Source organism: Protopterus annectens, chromosome 11.part0, assembly GCF_019279795.1.
Source record: "Protopterus annectens isolate FY-2018-M chromosome 11.part0, PAN1.0, whole genome shotgun sequence".
Lineage (NCBI taxonomy): Eukaryota > Metazoa > Chordata > Ceratodontiformes > Protopteridae > Protopterus > Protopterus annectens.
The window spans coordinates 680685691-680710438 of NC_056745.1; the positions used below are offsets into that span (position 1 = coordinate 680685691).

Below are 24748 nucleotides of genomic sequence, written 5' to 3' on the forward strand. Positions count from 1 at the left end.
TGAAGGCTGCCAGCCTAGCCAGACAGACTTTTGTAGATAATTCTGTAATTTGTAAATATTAATATAAGCCACAGGTTTGTTCTCTTAAATGGGAAAAAATGGTGTTAAATGTGGAACTGCAAAAATGTAGCAAAAGTGCACTCTGCTGTAACAAACCTGAAAAGTCAATTCTTTGATGTCAAAACTCGGAGCCGATATGTCTGGATGAAGGAATTCTGCCTATTGTTTTGAGGCCAGAGTTAATGGCTAGAATTTCCAAGTATAATTTCTTTTATTGCTTTGGTTCCTGACCAGCTGTAAGATCAAAGGGGCTATTAACCTCTGAGAGTCTGTTAGCCTGGGAACCAGAAAGAAATTATGTAATCTGAAATGAATCAGTGGTACTGTGTTATCAATTTAAGGACAGAAAGAATGAGAGCATTAGAGCATTTGTCTTGAGAACATCCAACTCACCAGCACTCTGCCTGTGTAAGTTTATTTTAGAACTGTGTTTCTCTTAGAAATAGCTAGGAAATAGAAATATTAGACTAAGTGTTTTTCTGTGTTGATGTCAGAACTGTTCTACTGTATTATTTTAGGCATTTTCCTGTGATCTCCGAACTCTTGACTAGCACTGTGTAGTAAGAAGTATTGTCTTGTTTTTCTTTATTATTAAATATTTTAAACCTTTCAACTGTGGCTGTTTTGTGTAGAGATAATTTAAGTGCTTAAGAGTACTTACACGTCTTTGGTAAAACTGTACAATGCCACTCCAATAGCTTTAGCCCTTGGCTACACTACCTATTTGGATAATAATATTCCACAGTAATAATTGGACACCCTTTAGCAAGGGCCTTTTTAGTTGCTGATAAGAGTCGGTGGTGGTAGGTCGGTACTACCTTATAACCTGGGCAGAAGGGGGTATAGCTGGGGAACCTGTGCCAGCCTTCCCCAGGAGTGTTTGTGTGTTTGTATATAACTCATATCTCAAAGTGTGTGTGTGTGTGTGTGTGTGTGTGTGTGTGTGTGTGTGTGTGTGTGTGTGTCAGCTACTTGGGCAGGGACATGAAGCACTGGTAGGACAGAGAGGGTACTGGAGGTTTTGGCTTGCCTACTCAGCTGGAATATTAACCCTATAGCTGTACCAGTGGGGAGTCTTATTGGGTATCTGGAAAGAAAGGGAGAAATCAGCCCCAGACTGACTGTGATCTCTGTGTGTTCTTAAGGGAATTTGTACTTTACTGTGTGTGTATTTGTTATCCTTTCCCTATATGGATGCCCCTCACTGGTGTTAGTGGTGAAAATTGAGGCTCCTTGATTGCTGTGCCGGTGCACGGGTGTCACATGTGTGTGCATGTGTGAAAAATCCGTGTATCTTGTGATAGACCTGGCTCATCAAGGACAATGTCAGTGTGTGTGTGTGTGTGTGTGTGTGTGTGTGTGTGTGTGTGTGTGTGTGTGTGTGTGTATTAATAATATCATTGTTTTTTGTGGACACACAATATTTGGAGGGCACATACATAACTCTTATGGGCATCAGTGAAAAAACAGTTAAGTGATTATCTTTCAAAGTAAAGGACTAAAATGCATCACAGAACAGCTAACCCATCAAATCTTCTGGGGTCTCAGCAGCCCCATACTCCAGGCTGTATAAGTAAATTTTGACACAAGCTTAGTAGTGACTTCTGCCCTAACCCTTACATAGTCTAAAGCCAACCCTGCCCAGAGGTATGTACAAAATGTCACTGTTTATATATACTTGACAGCAACAGGTTGAAACATGTTACTATGCTCTATTTGTTTTTTTAATTTCCGGCTCAATCTGACATTGGTACAATACGCAGAAGGTGGCTTTCTTTTACAGGGAGGAGTTAGAAGGTATGTTGTATATATATATATATATATATATATATATATATATATATATATATATATATGTATGCCAGAAACACTTGAAATATATAACTGTGGCCATTTATGTCATCACTCTCATCTTAATTTAACACTACAGGGATACAGAGAAGTGGACTATCTTCCCAGATAAGATTTATATATACTCATAAGCATTCATGCCCGCAGATTTTTGGGAACTACAGTTCTGTTAGTGTTGGTCACAACTTATTTTTTCTTGAAAGAAAAAATATGAGATTGAATCTCTTTCTTTACTCATAATTTTATCCAAACCATTACTTGATAAAAAAGACTAGAAAAAGTGAAACACTTCAGAGAATTTAGAACTCTCTGTTCTCATCTGACTGCATATTGTCTACATTATTCATATTTTGTTTGTAGATAAGCTTGAAATTACAAATATACATACATGTAGTATACAATTATTCAAATATATGTTGTCTTATCTGTGTTTTACTACTCATGTGGGCCTGGGTCATGGCTGAAAAGGGTCTTTGGACCAGTCTACCTACCCGGTTAACAAATAAAAAATAAATAAATGATATTCAAATAAACCCCTCTACTTGTGTAGTGACCCGACCCCTCAACTTCATTCAAATATTTCTTCCCCAGTTATTACAGAGGTGTCTTGCTTAGAATAGAGTGTGTTGAAAGGATATAGGAAAAAGTGGACGACCAAGACAAAATCTGAAAAAAAAGGGAAAAAGTAATCTGGATGGTGTGGGGAGGTCAGGATGGGAGAAGCTTGGTGGACACTGGGAGATATGGCATTGGGTGCAGTGTACAGCTTGCGGTGCATGCCACAGAGACCTTTACTTAGTGCTTGGCCCTGAGTGCTAGCACTTGCTTATAAATGGGGCTGTGTACTAGCAAAAAACAATTTGATGGAATACTCCCTTGTACAACTGCTCCAAAATGTTCACACAGTGAAAAAGTGATAAACCTGCTATACATACCTCTTGACCTCTTAGAGCAAGAAATCTGTACAAAGTCATAAATAATGGGGGAGCAAAGGCCCATAATAGGGGCAATTTTTAATATTGCTATTACAAACTTTGAAAGTCAATAGAATAACCTTTGTTTGCATTAGCATGACTTTTCTGAAGAGTGTGAACTCTAAAACTCAAACATTTGCAATTATTTTCTGACTTTAAACCTCAGTGACATCCAAATGATTTGCCAGAAAACAAAAATTTTATGAGGAAAACTCAGAAATATAAGGCAATAATCTGGACTTTCTGTGAAAATCTGGATAGTTGAGAGGTATGCTGCTATACCTCTCAACTGATTAAAATATCTAGATTTTTGCACCTTACTTTTTTTTTGTCTTTTCCTCATAAAACAGGTGGTTTTCTGCCAAATTATTGAAAATTGAAGTTACTAAATAATCACAGTCATTTGAGTTTCAGACTTCATGTCTTTTGGAAAATGCATGCTAATGCCATATCTGTTACTCTAGCACCTTTCTAAGTTTATTACAACAATATTTAAAAATCTGTTTTTTGGGCCTTTGCACTGCATTATTTTTGGCTCTATTCATAATTTTTAGAGGCTGAGAAAGATGAATCCTGACCAATATTTAAATACACTATAGTACATGATGTAATTATGATGCATAAGCTACTAAATGTAAAATTCAAAGTGCAAACCTTTATAAAAGCCCATTTAAAAAATGAAGCCTAGACCAAATATTGCAGCATGCAGAAGGCTGTGTTGAAGCACAAGTGGTGCAGGGCGTGTGATATCTTTACTAGGCACACACACCCTCCTGCTGATGCTGCGGTAGTGTTGTCGCCTCACAGTAAGACGTTGCTCCGTTCGATTCTCAGTTAGAGAGTCTTCTGTGTGGCGACATGCGTGAATGGGCGCTCCTTCGTTGAAGGTTGTACGTCAGGCCCGGCAAGTCGGCATGTAAAAAATCTACTGCCAATCATTAGCGGACCGGAGTTCCGCTGTGGCAACCCCTAACCGGGAAAAAGCCGAAAGACATAACAACACACCCTCCTGCTTAATATTGTGTACTTACCTTCATAGCTCTCAACCTTACATATCCAAAATAAGGAATACTGTCTCTCATAATGTGCCACAAATGGCCAAAATGTGGACCATCTACTAATAGCTTATTAACAACTTCAACTAGGAAGGTCACAGAATGGTTAAAATGTGCTGCTTTAATTTTAGAAAAAGTTATTTTGATGAATAAATATGATTCGCTACTATTAACCTTGGATATCAGTTTAAAAATTGCTAACACTGAATGTGTGATGATACTCCCCTTCAAAGTGGAACTTTGAGGAATATAGACTTTTTAAGGCCAAAATAAGTAATGTTCCGTATAATGAGCGAGGCACACTTCGGAGATGTGATTAAATGCAGTGTATTCTTGCTGGTGCTGTCCGTGTGTTAACTGTCCAGATTTGTGCAGAAATGCAGATTTTTGCCTAAAATTTTTGTTTTGTTCCTCGTAAAAATTTGTGTTTTTTTACTGGCGAATAATTAGGGATCGAAGTCCCTTAATAATTGCATACATTTGACTTTCATATTTCATATCCTTCAGAAAATGCGTTTTAACACAAATCTTGTTATAGAAACTTTCTAAATTTATAAGAGCAATATCTAAAATGTGTCCCTACCATAATTCACAACCTCTTAGAGCAAGCAATCTGGACAAAGCCATAAACAATGGGTGGACAACGGCACAAAAATAGGGAAAATGTCTAAATATTGGTCTTACAAATTTAGGAATTTGATAGAATAACGGCTTTTGCATTAGCATGAATTTTCTACAGGGTATAAAATCTGAATCTCAAATGTCTAGTCACAATTTTCTGACTTCAGTCCTCAATGATTTTGCAATAATTTGCCAGGAAACCACAATTTTATGAGTAACAAGGCAAAATACAGGAGGAGGATATCCATACAGTTGAAAGGTATAATCCCTATTTTCGGACCTTTATTCCCCACTGTTTTAGAAGTAATCCAGATGTCTTCCGCTAAATGCACGAGCCTTTGTGCGTGCGGGCGTTGCGCGTGAAGAAATTGAGGTCATGGGTGGGATTTACTACTTCGCAGGGGTGGTACTAAAAGTGAATTAGACACGGAACTGAATTTTATTGCTTTCATTTGCAGACGGAGTACTTATTATGACGGGCGGTAAATGCATGTGGTCTTTTTTCTTGTGGAGTGTTATGAGCGACCAATATTAAAATAAGGGACTCATGGAGTAAAGTACATTGCAAGTTAATAACTGAAACCTGACGGATGTTTTGTTTGGCTTGAAGTCAGGTAGTTGCTTTTGAATATGGAAGCGTTATCTGAAGAGTTTGGGGACTTAAGTCATGAAAAATTAGTAGCGCCTGTCAACACTGTTGAAGTGAGTACAACAGTTTTAACTCGGTGTGCATGTTTGCCACATTCTTGTTAACGTAAGAAAGGAAAAGGAGGTTTTAAAATATGCTGCAGTGACTCTTTGGAGTTGTGCCGTCTGGTAGTACTCTGATATATTTTATCCAGAGGCGCCTCTTCGACTGGGGGAGTACTAACCGTGCTAAATAACCACTTGTTTATGGTAGTCACTTCCTTGGATGTGTTTGTGTTAGCTGATGATTTAATGTAGTAAATTTTTTATGCTGCTTGCTTAGCTATTGGTTTCCAGTAATTCGATTATGCCAGCACGAACACGTTTCTTTTTCAGGCTACAGTAAATTTTGAGTTATTTAATAGGAGTTCAGTGTATTGTTTTTCCCAAGTCAGTAGTGATTTGGCAGCTATCTTCTGAAGAAAAAAGGCAGAAAAGTATTATAATGCCACTGAATGTTCTAAAACGAACTTCTATAAGAAATATTTGTACTTTTGATGATAAAGTGAATGTCTCACACTGGACAAATGAAAAGGTGATAACTTTACCTAAACAGCACTGTTTACAGCCATATAGTATATGTTGTGTGCTGCTTTGTCTGTTGCATGGTTGTACAGATCTTGGACAAGCTGTCAATAACGCTTTCCTCCTATTCCAGTCATTCCAATACATTGACAGTGGCATAGTTTTCTTAAATTTTAACTGAATTTATTGAAATGGTGTTTTGTGTCCCTTTGCAGCCTCCTTGTGAAAGGTCTGCAGAAGGACCTCCTCACACCCCAGTATCCCTGTGTATACTAATTCAAGAATGCACAGCAAATGGAGAAGAGAAAGATGTCCTTACTCCAGATGTTTTAAGATTCTACTGTACTAAAGCAAATTCATTGGTTGAAACTTGCCACTGTGTTTCAGTTTGACTAGTCAGTGTTCAGGAATTCTTCCGTTTGCACAGTGTGGTATTACTTCTTGTCCATTTTCATTCTGATGATCATTTCATTTCCTAGTACTTGTTATGAGTTATGTACAAGTGTATGTCTGTAACTATGTAGCTTTGTGTCTGTTTCTTTTAACATAGTATTGTCTCAACTTATGTTATGGCTATTCTTGCATTGCCTGCAGATTTTTCACTGCCAACCAATCAAATTTTTGTATGATGATTTCTATGTGTTCCCCCCACACATTTGTGAAGTTCTTTTTGGCCTTCAGTCTATTCTTGTTTTGTCCCCCCGATATTTCAACATGTATTTATTTATTTGTTTGTTTGTTTACTGGGGTAGGGCATTGATCAGCAATGCCCAATTTCAGACCCATTCTGGGTTGCCGTAATAAAACAAAGTTTGGATACGTAGAGAAGGCACAAATGTGGCAACAGATAGTTAAACTCTGCCCGTTTTATGTACAAACAGCATGTCTATGTTGAATTATGCATTTTAAAGATTTTTTTTGATTATCTGAAAGAGTGGAAGGAGAAAGAGGGGAGACAAGTGAAGGGGTGGAAGTAGAAAGAGGAGGGAGAGAGAACTATAAAAATCATATATATTTTGTAGAGGAGTGTAATAGAAGTGTTGTGTCTTCTCTAAAGGCATTTGCACTGGCTCTGCTTTTTCAGGTATGCTGTAAATTGTGGTCTAAATTTATTATAGATAGGGAAATCATTTAAGCTGAAGGGATGTTCTGCCTTAGTTTAGGGGGCAAGGATTTAGAAACTGTCATTGGTGCACTGTAATTTTGTTGTAGTCTCAAGGGATGGTTCTGAAGGACTTGCTTACTGAGGTCCTAGCTTGATGTAATGGAACAGAGTTTAGCAGTGAAGGAGTACAGATTGTCTTTGTTCAGTAGGTTAACTACCAGTGAGCCAAGGAGGAGATTCATTTTTTTTGCTTTATTGGGAACCAGTTAGCTCTCTCAATGAAGAGGCAGTGATGCTTGTTTTTGTTGGAACTGGATATAAATGGAAAGATTTTGCTGGAGAGAAAGTCATAGGTTACATTGTTTTGATGTTGTGGCTGTGAGGGGTAATCTGTGTTCCTTTGCTTATTGTAGATCCAGCTCAGTGGAAGAGGAGGTGTGATATTTTCAGCCCAGTATAGAAGGTGGTTGATATTGGTGCTAGTGTTTGGTTAAGTCAAACCTCTAGGAATTTGAAAGTGGATGGAGTTTTGACTGGATGGTTGTCTGTTAGTTTCTTGGGTATTTTGCTATTTTTCAGGCTGTACCAAAGGTCCTAGATTTTACCTTGAGTACCGGATGAGACTTGTTAGTGAGTCAGGTGGTAAGCGCTAAGAGGGCATCTTGGAGTTGGTTTGGTATTGCTATAATTGTGATTGGGTGTGTAAATGACCATGTCATCAGAATATAGCAGCATGGTGATGTTGTGGGGGTCATAACGTTTGTTTATGGCTGTGGAAAAAAGTAGTGATGCAAGGATTGAGCCTTGTAGTACACCACTTTCGATAAGGCACGTGTTGTAGTAGCTTGGCTAATATTACTCTTTAAGGATGTGCTTGAGAGGAAGTTTAAACCAGTTTGTAGTTTTGAGGGCAAATACATATTTCAGTAACTTGCGATAGGAGAATGGGGTAATAAAAAGGCCTGAATGAGACCTCCTGAAATGGTTACTGTTAAGTTTCCTTTGTCCGTATTTAAGAGAATTTCATCAGTTAGGTCCTAAAGTAATGTCATAGGGCTTCTTCCTGCCCAAAAAAATGCAGCTTTTGTGATGGGACGTCATACTGTTGCATATATTTGTGAATGATTCTTTTTTAAGATTTTACATAACTTGTGTAGAATTGAGATTAGTCAAATGCTAGAAGTTTTGGTGGGTTTCTACGGTTTATTTTGGTAGTGGTGTGCAAAGTACTGTCTTCCAGATGCTGGGCCTTCAGTTTGATGGGGTGCAGGGGTTGCAGAGGTGTTTTTAGAGGATAATTAGAAGTTCTTTGTAGTGAAGATGAACCAGGGTGCCAAGGTGTTCAGGCTTGGAGAGGAATCCGTATGAATGTCAGCTAGGCTGTTTTTCCATATCTTTGTGAGTGAGTCATTTTGAAGTAGACTGGAGGAATGTGGGGGGGTAGATTTGGTGCTGTTAGTGGAAGAGCTTGGAGATTAGATAACTCTTGCAGAAAGTCTGAGGTTGTTCACTCTTGTTTTGAGCATGGAGTGGTACTGCATCCTGGGTTTTAGAGGCTTAGTTGTATAGCTGGTCCACAGATAAACTTCATTCTAGAAGTTTTGGGGTTATTTGTGTAAGAATATTTGTTGGGAAGTGAATTGGTTGATTTTCTATTGTTTGATAGCTTGTTTAGTTAGACTACTACTACTACTTTCTGCTGCTCCTGTTAGGGGTCGCCACAGCGGATCATCTATTTCCATTTCTTCCTGTCCTCTGCATCTTGCTCTGTCACACCAACCAACTGCATGTCCTCTCTCACCACACCCATAAAACTTATCTTAGGCCTTCCTCTTTTCCTGTTACCTGGCAGCTTCATCCTTAGCATCTTTTTCCCAATATGCTTTGCATCCCTCCTCAGCACATGTCCAAACCAATGTAATCTTGCCTCTCTGGCTTTGTCTCCAAACCTTCCAACCTGGACTGAGCCTTTACTATACTTATTCCTAATCCTGTCCACCCTCGTCACACCCAGTGCAAATCTTAACATCTTTAATTTGCCATGTCCAGCTCTGCCTCCTGCCTTTTTGTCAGTGCCACTGTCTTCAACCCATATAACATAGCTGGTCTCACTACCCTCTATGTAGACCTTCCCTTTTACTCTTACTGGTACTCATCTGTCACAAGTCACTCCTGACACTCTTCTCCACCCACTCCATTGTGCCTGTACTCTCTTCTTCACCTGTCTTCCACACTCACCATTACTCTGAACTATTGATCCCAAGTATTTAAGCTCATCCACCTTCCCCACCTCTACTCCCTGCATCCTCACCATTCCTCTATCCTCCCTCTCATTCACACACATATATTCTGTCTTAGTCCTGCTGACCTTCATTCCTCTTTTCTCTAGAGCATATCTCCACCTCTCCAAGGTCTCTTCCACCTGTTCCCTACTCTCACTACAAATCACAATGTCATCTGCAAACATCATAGTCTACGGGGACTTCTGTCTGATCTCATCTGTCAACCTGTCCATTGCAAATAAGAAAGGGCTCAGAGCTGATCCTGTATGTAATTCCACCTTAAATGCATCTGTCACTCCCACCGCAGACCTCACGGCTGTCACACGACCCTTGTACATATCCTGTACCACTCTTGCATAATTCTCTGACACTCCCGACTTCCTCGTACAATACCACAACTCCTCTCTAGGCACCCTGTCATATGCTTTCTCCATGTCCACAAAGACACAATGCAACTGCTTCTGACCTTCTCTGTACTTCTCCATCAACACTCTCAGAGCAAACATCGCATGTGTAGTTCTTTTTCCTGGCATGAAACCATACTGCTGATCACTAATCACCACCTCCTTTCTTAACATAGCTTCCACTACTTTCCCATAACTTCATGTTGTGGCTGATCAATTTAATCCCTCTGTAGTTACTACAGCTCTGTACATCACCCTTATTCTTAAAAATCTGTACCAAAACACTTCCTCAGGCATCCTCTCACTTTCCAAGATTTCATTAAACAATCTAGTTAAAAACTCCACTGCCATTTCACCTAAACACCTCTATGCTTCCACAGGTATGTCATCCGTACCAACAGCCTTTCCATTCTTCATCCTCTTCATAGCTATCCTTACTTCCTCCTTGCTAATTCACTGCATTTAATGAATCACTATCCGCACATCATCTAACCTTCTCTCCCCTTCATTCTTTTCATTCGTCAGCCCCTCAAAATACTCTTTCTATCTGCTCAACACACTCTCTTTGCTTGTGAGTACGTTTCCCTCATTATCCTTTATCACCCTTACCTGCTGCACATCTTTCCTAGCTCTGTCCCTCTGTCTAGCCAGTCAGTACAGGTCCTTTTCTCCCTCCTTAGTGTCCCTTTCATACAACTCTTCATACGCCTTATCCTTCGCCACCTCTCTCTTTGCCATGCGCCTCATCTCCTTATACTCCTTTCTACTTTCTTCATCTGTCTGACAATCCCACTTTTTCTTTGCCAACCTCTTTCTCTGTATACTCTCCTGTACTTCTTCATTCCACCACCAGGTCTCCTTGTTCTCCTTCCTCTGTCCAGATGTCACACCAAGCACCTTTCTAGCAGTCTCCCTTAGTAGCTCTGCTGTAGTTACTCAGCTATTCGGTAACTCTTCACTGCCACCCAGTGCCGGTCTTAACTCTTCTCTGAACTCCACCTCACAATTAGCCTTTTTCAATTTCCACCATTTGATCCTTGGTGCTGCCCTCACACTCCTCCTCCTATTCTTGATCGCCAATGTCATCCTACAAACCACATCCTATGCTGCCTAACTACATTTTCCTCTGCCATCACTTTAGTCTCTAATCTCCTTCAGACTGGCCCTTCTACATAAGATATACTCCACCTGTGTGCATCTTCCTCCACTCTTGTATGTCACCCTATGCTCCTCTCTCTTGTTAAAATATGTATTCACCACAGCCATGTCCATCCTTTTCACAAAATCCACTAGCATCTGACCTTCTGCATTCCTTTGCTTAACACCATACCTACCCATCACTTCCTCATCCCCTTTACCAACATGCCCATTGAAATCTGCTCCAATCACTAGTCTCTCACCCTTAGGTACAGTCATCACCACTTCATCCAACTCGCTCCAAAATCTTTCTTTCTCATCTATCGCACACCCAACTTGTGGAGCATATGCACTAACAGCATTCATCATTACAGCATCAATTTCTAGTTTCATAAACATCACTCTATCCGATACTCTTTTCACCTCCAAAACACTCTTGGCATACTGTTCCTTCAGGATAACCCCTATTCCATTTCTCCTGCTATCCACACCATGATAAAACAGTTTGAACCTGCCTCCGATACACCTAGCCTTGCTCCCCTTCCATCTGGTCTCTTGCACACACACTATATCAACCTTCCTTTTGTCCATCATATCAGCTAGCTCTCTCCCTATACCAGTCATACTTCCAACATTCAAAGTTCCAACCCTCACTATCACAGTCCTAGCCTTTACCTGCCTTCGGCCATGCCTTCCCCCTCTTCTCCTCCTTCGGCCAACAGTAGCCCAATTTCCGCCAGTACCCTGTTGGTCAACAGTACTGGTGGAGGTCGTTGTTAATCTGGGCCTCGACCGATCCGGTATTTATATCTATACTATTGTCCATCTGTATGATTTGGCAAAATTTTACGCCGGGTGCCCTTCCTGACGCAACCCTCCCTATTTTTCTGAGCTTGGGACCGGCACAAAGAAAGTGGTTGGGTTGTTTAGTTAGAATACTAAGAGTAGTAAATTGTGACAGTGTGTGGGGATGTTTTCTCCTTCTAATTGTGCCAAGCTTAATCTCTACGTTCATGAGTTGTTTGTTGGCTTGTTTTTGAATAGGCTAGGTTAGTGGAATTAATTTGTTTTTAATATTTTGAAAAAAGGTTGTAACGTTTTTTTTTCAGCAGCTGTGTTTGCATCTTGAGTTGAGAGAATATCAGCTCAATAAGTAGTAGGGGTGTGTGCTTTTAGTCTGAAGGTGTGTGCTTTTAGTCTGAAGGTGTTTGTGTTTTGGGTCTGAAGGAGACTAGCCTGGGGGACTTTTGATCATGATGTGTATTGAAAGGGTAACTGGATAGTGACCATTGACGGTTGGTAGTCGAATGCTAATGTTGGAGATGTTTGTTTAATAATAATAATAATATCCAGAAGACTGGTGGTTTGACAAGAATTGGCAGAGTAGGTTCATTAATTAATTAGTGGCATGAGATCAAGGAAGAAAGTCCCTTAGTATTAGTGTTTTGGTAGGTTTCTTAATATTGCCTTTTATAAATAAGAGGCTGGAGCTTTCTGCGCAGGGATGGAGGCAGGTAAGTTACTGAGATAAAAAAAATTAGATTACTGAGATAAAAAAAAATTAGATTGCTGAAAGGAGGAATATTTATATAACACCATTTCTGTCTTAGACTGCATTAGTTCAAGAGAGCTTGAGGGATGGTAGTGACGTTAAGGTAAAGTTTGAATGGTAGTAGGTTGTCTCCCTTTTTGTTTGAATGGTAGTAAGCTGGTTGGCATCATTGGTGTAATCTTAATCTGGGAAGAAATGTATGTTGGGGTGGTCGGTTTTTAGCCATGGTTCTCTGATGGCAAGCAGGTCTGGGAAGTGGATAGTAATGGAACAGCTAATTTGTTCTGGCTAATTCCTGAGGCTTTTAGCATTTAATGAGGATGCAAATTATATGTCTCTCAACTCAGTACTGGCAAAACCAGTCATGAGGAGAAGGAAACCACACTCACTACAATTCCAGTCTCACACAGACCTACCACGACAGCAAACCAAACACATAAACACACAAAAACATACTCTGCTGCTTAGGCAGATTTTTATTTAGAGCCTCCGAGACCTCCAAAGCAGACACCCAAGCAACCGCTACCCCAAAACAAAACACGTGCAACACATAGCTCACAAAGCCAGTGTGCCGAACAGTCACAGCCCTTAAGGCTAAACAACACACCTGATACACTTGTAATAGGTGACTCTATCATCAGGTACACTGACGTCCCGCTCACCAGGCTGAACAAGGAGAAGGTCATGGTGAGCTGCCTGTCGGGCGCTAGGATCCGCCACATAACACAAGCACTCAGGTCACTCCAAGGCAAGTACAAATATGACTCAGTCATTGTCCATTCTGGTGTGAATGATCCGAGACGTACCTCCCTGAACTACATGAAAAGAGACATAGAGGAGCTCTCTGAGCATGTAGCCCAGGTGGTATGACCCTGACCTTGAGTAGCATCTTACCCTCACCAAGAATGATGCCACAGTATGAAGACAAGATGATCAATTTCAACAATTGGCTTAAGTATTAGTGTCATTCAAAGGGGATCAAACGCCTGTCAGCCTGGGATGACCTGCTCGACAAGCCACGATGCTTCGCTAGGGACAGCTTGCACCTGTCACCCCTGGGCTTTCGGATATTGGCAAAGGCTCTTGCTACCTCCATAGTGCCTTTTTTAGGCAAGGCTCAAAAGTCAAACCCACCTCCATAGGTATCCCAAGGGATAAGAAACTGAGTAATGCTACTCAATGCCAGAAGTCTAAACCTCAAGATGCACGCACTCGAAACTCTCCTTAGCATGGAGAACATCGATATCTGTGCAGTAACAGAAACCTGGTTCAAGGCTCCCGAGAGCACCCCAGCACTACCAGGTTATACCTTATACCATGATTTTCAGCCCCAAAACTTGGACCATACCACAAAAGGAGGGGGAGTATCAATATTCGTCAAAGATACCCACACCTCCAGGTTGGTGGCACAGCACGAAGCATCCGAGACTATCCATGTGCAACTAACAGTGGGTAAAACTGCCTTCCAGTTTATAGCCTGCTACAGACCACCCTCCCAAACCCAGGAACCCCATTCGGCCTTCCTGAGAACACTGGAAAATATGAAGGTCTCTCCAAACATCATTATATTGGGCGACTTCAACTACCCAAACATAGACTGGGAGCATTACTCTAGCTCCAACACCCTAGCCCAAAGGTTCCTAGAATTTATAAACTCAAATGCTATGGAACAACTTGTTACCACTCCCACAAGAGGGGAAAACATACTGGACCTGATCATTACCAACATGAGGACTCTATGCTCCAGACCAGAAGTGTATCCCTCACTGGTAAGATCAGACCATAAACTAATCTCACTGGATATTCACATCTCGACTCCACCCCCTGCCCTGAAAACCACAGTGAAAAACTTTTCTAAAGCAAATTTCACACTCCTCAAAACCGAGGTGGAATCCTTCAAAGCCCCCGGGCCTGTGGAAAATACGGCCCAGACCGCAAAACGCATTCTATGAACACCTTCAGGAATGCATGGCTCATGCAATCCCAAATAAAACCAAGACCCAATCCTCCAAAGGCAGCCGTCCTGTCTGGTGGACCCCAGCCATAAACAAACTATACAATAGAAGGAGGAAGCTACTACATGATAGAGCAAAATCCCAAAAAGGAAGGCATCTCTGATCTGTATTGGCATGAAACTACAGGCACTCATAAAATCGTCTAAGGCCAGCTTCGAGAGAAAAATTGCACAGGACACTAAGGATAATCACAAGGCTTTCTTTAGTTATGTTAGGAACCTGGGTGGGAATTCCCAGATATGCTCAGAATTAGTCCAAAATGACAAAAAATACACTGAACCCACAGACATTGCCAACATCCTAGCTGACAGGTTCAGCGCAAACTCCCCCCCCCCACCAAAAGGGCAAATATTTATCCCAGCAGAGTGCTGCCCCCCTGACATCTCAGATGCTCAGATAAGAGCTGCCCTCTCCAAAGCAAAACACCGCATCAATGGGACCAGACAGTGTCCCGGGCTGCGTCCTACATGAACTCCAAGAAGAGCTAAACCCAAACATAAAACTACTGTTCAGTTTCAGCCTTACTACAGGATATGTACCCAAAGAGTGGCGTACAGCAACAGTGGTCCCTCTCCACAAAGGTGGTGCCTCAACGGATCCTGGAAACTATCGCCCCATAAGCCTGACTAGCTTGGTCTGCAAAGTTATGGACAGGATCATCATGGACCTCATAAATAAAGACATTGGGGACCTACAGACACTGGATCCTACCCAGTTCGGCTTTAAGGGCAGATCCTGCCTCTTAAACCTGGTTGATTTCTTTGAAACAGTCACCAAGGCCATTGACGAGGGGAAGGTGGTCCACACAGCCTACCTGGACCTCGCAAAAGCCTTCGATACAATACCCCACTTGGGCATTATAGATAAGCTCACCAGCTTAAATATAAACCCCTATGTCACTAGATGGGTTGCAAACTGGCTCAAGGACAGAACCCACATGGTTAGAATTGTTGGAGCCATGTCAGACTCCAAACCAGTTACAAGTGGCGTCCCACAAGTCTCAGTCCTTGGACCTCTCTTGTTCGGTATATATTTCTCTGAGGTACAAGCCAACACGGAAGGACTGTGGCCGACTAAGTTCGCAGATGACTGCAAACTGGGCGCCATAATCGACTCTCCAGCCGACACAAGCATCCTCCAAAAGGGCCTCATAGACAACTGGTGCCAGAGCCATGGCCTCAAGCTAAACGCCAAAAAGTGTATAGTCATCCCCTTTTGCAAAAACAAAGTGCCCACAAATTACCACATAGGTGGTAATCCATTAAGTACAGAAGAAGTAATTGGGGACCCAAGTTGATAGCAATCTCTCATTTGCCAACCACGTGACCAAAGTGGTTAAAAAAAAAACATTTTATATAGCCCACCTAATCATGAAGGGATTCACATCTAGATCAGGGGAGGTCATCGTGCCTCTTTACTCATCCCTCATCAGGCCCATAATTGAGTACAATGCCCCTTTTGGGATGTACCTTACCAGACACCTGCAGCAACTGGAAAGACGCCAAAAGTACCTCACCAAGAGGATCATAGGGTTCAAACAAATGCCATATGCTGCCCTGTTAAAGAAACTCCAGTTCTACTCAGTGGCATACTGCCTGCTCAGAGGCGATCTGTGCCTGACGTATAAAGCCATGTCCAACCCAGAATTAATGGACATGCTGCACCTCAGAAAATCCAAATCCCATCGAGCCACGCCGAGAGACTTGAACCTCAGCACTGAAATAAATAGGACATGCTGGAGGGACAGATTCATAACCCAGAGGCTCCCTTCACTCTGGAATAAAATCCCAGTCCAGGTTAGGCAGAGTCCCTCATTTCCTCTCCAAGAGGAATCTTGATGAGAGATCTTAAGTTTACCCCGGGTATCACTTCTGTGTCACTGTTAGACAGAGGCACAGTATACTAACCTCGAAAAAGGGCATAGCAAAATTAATTTAAAATGGGTGGCGAAAGCCAAACGCACACTGGCTAGGCTTATAAATGCCCTAGGGCAGATAGCCTAGTATGAACCTATGAACCTATTGTGTATGAATTGCCCGGCAGTAGTCAGTAAGTGCATACATACTTTCAATTAGGGTACTGTTCTGACCTATACTGTAAAGATCAGATTCTGAGTATATATATATCAAGGGGAATTGTAAGTGGAATTATTTTTTGCAGAGTGGCAAGCTTGGGAGGAGGAGGAGAACTGGCTGCTAAAATATGTAGTTCTTGCTGAAAGCTGGCAGGTGTGTAGCCACAAGTTCAACAAAAATTCATAGCACTGAAAGGACGCCACAACTACTGTAACTATTTAAAACTGTTTCACCTTAAAGTAAAAAGGTTGCAACTAAATTATTATAACAGCTATGTCTCGCTGACCTACATCTAGGATTCAGTGTCACTGAGGCTTCAATAAAATGTTTTGGTCGGAGAAGTCCCTGCAAATGGAATTTTGTGTTCCTTTCTAGACAGAATTATCAGTGGTGCATTATTCAGCTGCAAGAAGTTTTATTATTTTATTAATTAATTTTGTTTGTTGGGGTTGGAACACTGATCAAAACCAATCATTTGTACATTCAGCGCAGGTTACATAGTAACTTTAGTAAAGTAAGAATAACATTTATAACTGAATTATACATTACAGCAACATAACATAGGTGTAAAAAATATACACTTCTTTTTAAATCCTTTTTTAAATAAGTAAGATCAGAAATATAACAGCATGATACAGGTGTTATAGGTGAGGTAAATGTGTTCCAGCCAAAAGAACGGACATGGTATGTAAAAGTGTGGAGGTACATTTTTAGCAATAAAGAGAGCTGTAACAGAAGAGCTATTAACCAGAGAGTGGATATTATATAATGTAATAGTAGGGAATGGATAGGTCAGTTGGGGATCCAATGGATCTGAGTTTATATGTTGGAGAGATTAGGAGACTAAGCAGCTTAGGTTTTCTGGGACAAAGGTAATAATGCAGCCATGGGATATGGCCTGTGTTCAGTCATGCAGTTATGTTGTACAGTTAAGACCTCTGTTCACAAACAATACCGGACTACTACTAGTCTCTGATGCCAATAAAATCAGATGGCAATGGTTGCCACAGTTTATTGGCAAGAGAAGAGAAACTGATCTGTGGATTGGAGGCTAGTGGTTGGAGTTATGACTGTATGACCGTTAGTAGAATGGCTTCTTAGGTTGTATTATGGTTTGGATGTAGTTAGTCTCATAGTTGAGGGGGCATATATTGGTGTAGGAGTTTGAAGAGAAGGAGGCCAAGAAAGAGATTGGCTCTGCCTTGAATGGGTAGCCAATGTGCCTTTTCTACTGTGCTGCAGTGATTTTCATGCGATGGGATTTGGGGATATAATGACATGCAATTAGAAAGGAATTGTAAGATGGTACTGTTTATTAAAGTTTCTTACAAATTACAATAGAGTAATAAAAGAATACAAAGAATGGTATTATAAATGAAAATGTAGTAACGAGTGTGGCTATAGAGCAGGTTAACGCAGTACAAGACGGTCTTGCATTCAGTTACACAGCAGTCAAATAGTATTGTACAATTTTATTTCAAGGAATGAAAAATGCAACAAATCGCATATTGATTTTTACTGCTTAACAGTCCATTGCAGGGATTACATGGGTGTCAACCAGCTACTGCATTGGCAGCAAGAGATCCTAATAGTGATACTGAGAACCCACTATCTGTTGAACGACCTCTGTCCCTAATATAAAAACATGTAAAAACGCAACTGATCATGACAAAACAGATGCATAAATTAATAGCTATCCCATTAGTGTTGCAGGTTAATTACTACTGCATTCAGCATTCTGTCAGTATAGCTGTGAACATTGTAAGAAGCTGTATGGGTAGTAATACAGCAGCCTACCCAGCAGTGTTCTACATGTTGCTTTAATAGGTGAGGTGTCCTCCTGGAACCAGAATGGGTCTAAGACATAAGTGAGAATGGTTTAAGTGGCCAGTTCGGAGTGGAGTGCGTAAAGGTCCATTTTAATTACTGGTTTCAGATTTAAAAATAGTGGGGTGGGATCAGTGCAGTTCATCAAGTTTGGAAGCATCTTTTCCTTTTTAGCCTTGATTCAGTGATATTGGGAGCAGCAATACTGTCATTGCTATATTGCAACAGTTTTTTTATTATAAATCCGCTGTCTCTATGTTCTCTGCCATTTGTAGCATCTCCTTCCTTGCAGCCAGTCACCAAGGTACCTTTTTCAAAATCCATCTTTGGCCGGAAGATGGTTTCTAGAACTTGGTAGATGTAGAATAGAATTACTATGCGGTGGAAACGCTTTCTGTAACACTTGTGGTCTGTGAAGCTCTGTTATTCTGAACAACTAGATTTAGTTGGATGACTTGCACTATAATTGTGTTTCTGTTGATTTTTATTTGACATTTGTTGACCGTGTAAGTCTGACTGGGCAGCAGCGCCTTTTCAGCAGAAGCCCAAGGAGAAAAGCTCCAAAAAGTGCAAGTAACAAAAGTAATCTCATGACAGAGTTATAACTAAAATTAGAACAATTACAATATGTATGAGATGTATGTTGAAACAACATGCTAGAAAATGGTCATTATATTGAAAATGTAATATAGTATGAAGTTTCATACGATAGGAAGCAGAATGCAGAAAATAAAGATAACGTTTTTATAACTGCTTTTGCTAGCTGGCATGTAACTGGCACTATAACTGTCTTATGTACTTGCATGTGACTGTTTGCTACTGTAACCAGTACTGTCTTGGCTTGACCTTTTCTCCCTGGATTTCAGGTGAAAACCAGCCTTTTGAGACCTTTCCTGTCAACAAATGCCATGGTTTAATAGACAGAAATATGACTGGGTGGGAGGATAAAAAGGGAGGCAAGAAAAGTTGGTTGGCAATTCCTTTTATAGGAGATGTATTGTTGGGTGAATGCCAGCATGGATTCATGAAAAGGTTATATTAGTCAAACTTGTTGCAATGTGTGGGTGGGTAACACCGTAAGAGAATATTGCAGTCCTGTGGATGTGCTTTTCCTAAGAGGTTACAAGGTTTTTGGCACATTTTGCACAGAACTGTGGTGAAGGAAATAATGGCAGTAGCAGTATGCCAGAGCGCTCTGTGCCGACTCAAAAGCTGGTTATCAGATTGGAAAACGATGGTGGTTAGAGGAGTCATGTCTGGGAAGGAAGAAGTGTACGCTCTGGCACATGGATCAGTTTTCAGTAGATGACCTTTAAAAGTGCACTTTAGTGACCTGTAACATCTAGACCAGGGGCAGCTATGGAGGATGGGGAAATAGTTTGAAGGCAACTGGAGAAGATGGGGAGGGGGGGTTAGAAGAGGCATAATGAAGCTGAAAAACTGGATAGAGGAATGTCCACTGGATATGTGTTAGACATTGTGCAATGTAGTTATAATTTAAAAGTGCAATATGGATGATGGCAACCCAGAAGTGGGAAACCAAGTCATCTCAGCTAAAATCTGTCACTGAAAGCAAAGTGACAACAAAGTTCAGGGCCAAAGGAATGCTGTATTGCATATCTAGAAGTCTGGAATTTGAGGATTAAGAAGTCATGATCCTGTATTGTATGGATTTGGTGGGACCGAATGTGGTGCACTTCGGTTTGATTAGAAATGCTTACAATTATGACAAATGGTCACTCTCCAGTTAAGAGAAAAGTAGCACTAAAATAGAAGGCTTATTCCCTGAAGAGTTCCCAAGAATTCTCCAGTTCTTGTGAGTTCCTAATTCTCTTTTAAAACTCCAATTTTATTTTTATCTATTTTATTTTTTTATTGTCATTTGTTAACCGGTTGGTCCAACTGAGCCAAGGGCCCATTTTCAGTGGAGACCCGAGGAGAAAGCTCCAGATACAGTTACAGTTGATCAAAAAATTGCATTACAATAAGTACATTGACAAGAAGTATTGCATACAGTTGAAATGAGCAATAGAATACATTTGTACACTAGTTTAGTTTAAAGAAATCAATCATGATAAAAAGCAAGGATAAGTCCTATATAGAAGTATTGTGTGAAAAACCTTTCTCCCAACTAGGTACTGCCACATAGAATCAACTAACTGATGAAACTGGATCCTATCCCTATCATTAACATACTTCAGGCAAGCTAAGTGAAGAAGCCATATGCAAATACGTAAATGGCTTTTAACATCTGTTCCATTACTCACTCACTTTACCCTATAAAACATTCCAATAGCTAGAACTAGTTTCCTGTTTATCAACACATCTGTATGTAGTAAACCATATAGTTGCTTGCCTATTTCAGCACTGTATAAATTGGGTACATATTGCCTAAATAAAAGTATCCATATATATGTATTTGTAGTATTTGTTGTATACATACCTTGTAGCTGATGTTTTGCCAAAGTTGCTCAATGAATCAAGGCCATGGCTGAAAAGGGTTAATAGACAAACCCACTCCCCTAGTTAGTAAATATTAAGTAAATGTAGAAAGAAATTGTATTTTTATTTATTGCTTGTATTTGTTTACCGGGAAAGTCCACTGTGCCTAAAAGAGCCCATTTTCAGTGGAGGCCCGGGGAGAAAAGCTCCAACAATAACAGACACAGAAAAATGTAAACATTAATTGGTACAGAAGTAGAAATAGTGTTACAGATAGTAAATACAGTAACATACAGAATATATACATAAAAGCGGGAATCTAGTTTTTTTGATTACAGTAATATATACAGAAAATATACATTAAAACAGAATTTAGTTAATTAAATCAGTATTATTGTACCAGTATCAACAAGTGAGTAAAAAAATAAATATTGAGAAAGTATCATCAGTCACTAGTAGCAAAAGACATAGGAGTTTAGTAATCATATAGGAGAGTGAAGAGGTTGGGTTATAGAGCAGGAACATAGGAAGAGTTGAGATGATTTTTCAGTATTTGTTTGAAGGTGGTGGTGCTGCCTGTGTTTCTTATAGAAGGTGGAAGTGAGTTCCATAGTTTGGTGATGGTGAAGGAATAGAGGAGTTGGTCAGCAGGTAAGGTGGGCTTATCTGCTTTTAGAAGTAGATGATTTTCAGGTCTTAGATGCCTGCTGGGATGGTATTTGGCAAGTAGAGTTGAGAGAGCAGAACAGCCTGTGGGTCTGTAGATTATTTTGTGCACTGTAGTTAGTTGGGTGAATGAGAGATTGTGGAGATGTTCCAGCCACCCTAATTGTTTCAGTGATTTACAGTGGTGGGATGAGAATTTGGCCTTGGTGGCAAATTTTGCTATTCTGTTGTAACATATGTCAAGTTTGGATTTTGTCGAATTTTGGATTAGTGAGGAGAGGGGCACCATAAAGCAGAGAGGGTAATAAAAAGGTGGTAGTTGCAAGGGTCTGTCTAGTAGAGAGGCTAAAAGTGTTGGTGCCTGTTGATAATGCCAAGCTTTTGGTGTGTTTTTTTTTTTTATGTTTATTGTTTATGTGTAGGTCAAAATTAAGGTTTTCATCTATAATAATGCCTAGTAATTTAGTGTGGGACAATTTCTATAGTGGTATTGTCTTGGGCTTGAATAGTGAAGAGTTTTTTTTATCAAACGGAGTTGTTTTCCTAGGGGTAAAAATTACTAGTTTAGTTTTTTTTTTTTTTTTTGATTTAGGGCAAGATGATTAAGCATCCAAGATTCAGTAGAGGTGAGGGCATTGTGGGTAATTTGCTGGAGTTCAGAGCTGGAATTTGCAGTGCATATTATTGTAGAGGCATCAGCATACTAGATTGCTGAGTATTGTGGAAGAGTGGCGTGAAAGTTATTAATAAAGATGCTAAAATTAAGAGAGGACCAAGTATGGAGCCTTGGGGGGTACCCCGTGGAAGTACTGAGGAAGGAAGAGTAAGATTGCTGCTATTTGGTGGATTGCTGCCTATTGGAGAGAGAGTTGTTTAACCATTGTAGGGTAGGGGTAGAAATGTGGAGGGTGGATAGTTTAGAGAGGAGGATAGTGTGGGAAATGGTATCAAACGGTTTGGAGAGGTCGAGGAAAAGTGAAGCAGTTATTTTACTAGAATCCTGTGCCTGGTTAAGTGCATCAAGGAAGGATAGGAGGGCGGTAGTGGTGCTGTGTCCTGGTCTGAAACCATGCTGAGTGAGTGGTAAAATTTGATTTTCAAGCAGGTGGTTGAGGAGTTGGGCATAGATGCATTTTTCTAATATTTTAGAGAGGAGTGAGATAATTGCTATGGGTCGAAAGTTTGTGGTGTCTGTGCTGGTGCTACCTTTTGTGTAAGGGGAGAATGAATGCTCTTTTTCCAGATGTCTGGGACAAGGGATTCTTTAATTGATCTGTTAATGAGTATGCTGATGGGATAAGCTATAGAGTTTGATGCAAGTTGCAGGAAGTGTGGGGGTAGATTTTTCAGGGGCCAAAGTACAGGGTTTTAACTTGAGTAAAAGTTTTTTTATTGTGCTGGAGGGTATGGGGGAGAAATTTAGGTTAGGGTTAAGGGTAGACTTGATGTTCATCGTGCATACAGCTGCAGTCATAACAGATGGGTTTTCCTGCCGTCAGGCGGGTCCTCGGTCGGCCGAATTCCAAAGTCTAGGTCCGGCGTCGGTTGTCGTCGCTTCTTCCCTGACGTCAGTGCGACGGGTATAAAAGAACCAGCCGACACCATTTTCTTCAGTCATTCTTGCCGCGCGGTGCCTGAAGAAGAAGCAGTTCGCAAGTGCCGGTCGGCCAGCTCCTGAGATTACAAATATTTTTCAACCAAAGACTTCTTGAAAGCTAAGTACCCCGTTGGGGAAACTTTTCATGCCTCAGACCGATGTCAGACAAAGTTAATAATTGCATTTCATGTGGGAAGCAAATACCGCATAAGGATTTCCATTCCCTCTGTATACCTTGCTTAGGCCCAGACCACAACGTCTCGGCCTGTCATTTTTGTGCTACATTCAACAGATGCACTATTAAGCGTCGGGCGGAGTTCGCCCAGCACTATTTTGGCAAAAAGTTTAATTACAACATGTTGTCGGATACTCGGACTCCAATTTTGAGTAAACGACGTAAAGATAAGGACCGACATACGAGGTCCGCGTCTTCTACCAACACCACGCTAAAGCCGACTACATGTGCTCCGGTTCTCAGCGAGGCTCCCACACAGCCCCTGACTACCGATGACACTTCATTAGCGGTGCCTTCTGTGCCCGAGGTCGCAGGCTCTTCGGCCCACACCTCGACTATACCGAAGCCACTCTTGACGGGGAAACTGAGTTCAGACAGGCCTGCCACCTCTCAAGGTGTCTTCAGGCCTTCTTCTTCTTTTTCCATTAAGGCTTACACTAAATCTAAAGCAGCCATGCATTCTAAAAGACAAGCTCCACAGGACCCCCCTCAAGGTCCCATGCCTAAAAAGCAGATGCTCAAAATGGCTGAGGATTTGACTTCTCTTATCAGGGGTTCTCAACCCCCCTCGGACAAAAGGCCCAGAGTGAAGGAAGAATACCCTTCCTCGGACCAGGCCTCCATTACTTCAGAACACTCTGAGGACCAGGAACATTCTTACTCCCCTTTCAAAGATTCTGATGTGGAGGAGTCCATTCCCTCTGTCTCCCTCCCTGAGGATTACTCTTTTGGGGAAACCTTGCATACCTTGAGGGAACACTTCCACTGGGAAGGCCAAGAGTACTCAGACTCCAAGAAAAGGCTCAGGGATATCCTCTTGCTCCCTCAGCACAGGCCTCTGGCTATACCTCCTGTCTTAGACATACTAGATGATGTGTATTCAGAGGCCAGCCTTAACCCAGATTCTTTACCTCCAGCTCCAGTCAAGCCTGACTGGTATTACTGGGTTCCTGATTCACACCAATTCCTATACAAAAGCCATGCGGCTGACCCAGAAACTATTTCACAGGGTCCCAAGGGAATTGAGGCCTCCACTGCCAAAAATCCATTACCTTCAGAGAGATTCCAGAGCTTTAGAAAGGTGGGGGAAAAAGGTATACACCTCTGCCACCTTAACCATGAGGGCATTAAACTGTCAGTTCCATATGTTAAATTTTCAACAGTTTTTGTTATCTCCGTTGAAAAGCAAAATGTCACAACCTGAACAACCAGACTTGAAGGAGTTGCAGGATTTGTTGCATAGTGCAGAGCAAGTGGGTAAACGTACCTTGCAATGTGGTTTTGATGCTTTAGAGGCCTCTTGTAGAGCTGCTGTTACAGGATCAGTCCTACGTAGACATGCTTGGCTCAGAGCAAACCTTACCAGATCATGTCAAAGCTAAATTACTAGATGCACCTCTTCAAAAAGATGTATTGTTTGGTGTTAAAGCTGAGGAGGCATTAAAGAAAATGTAGGAAAAGGCAAAATCAATGCAAACAGTGAAAGATTTCCTACAGGTACAACCGCCACGTTTCAATAGAAATTGGCCCAAAACAAATTGGTCCTTTTCAGCCACGGACAGACCTCAAAGAGGTAGATACAGGCGCCCGAGAGGTAGAGGGCAGTCTCAAGGATCATTTAGAGGCAGACAATGGCAA

General features: G+C 41.1%; 1 protein-coding gene across 1 annotated transcript in view; it reads left to right on the forward strand.

Moving 5' to 3' along the window:
• Positions 1-4989: 4989 nt before the first annotated feature.
• The window catches only part of POLR3B (RNA polymerase III subunit B), a gene marked incomplete in the record, with an annotated part of 1742661 nt that continues 1722902 nt past the window's right edge, over positions 4990-24748 (forward strand). Inside the window, 1 exon segment of the mRNA XM_044088141.1 lies at positions 4990-5263. Within this exon segment, the coding sequence (XP_043944076.1) occupies positions 5192-5263 (72 nt within the window).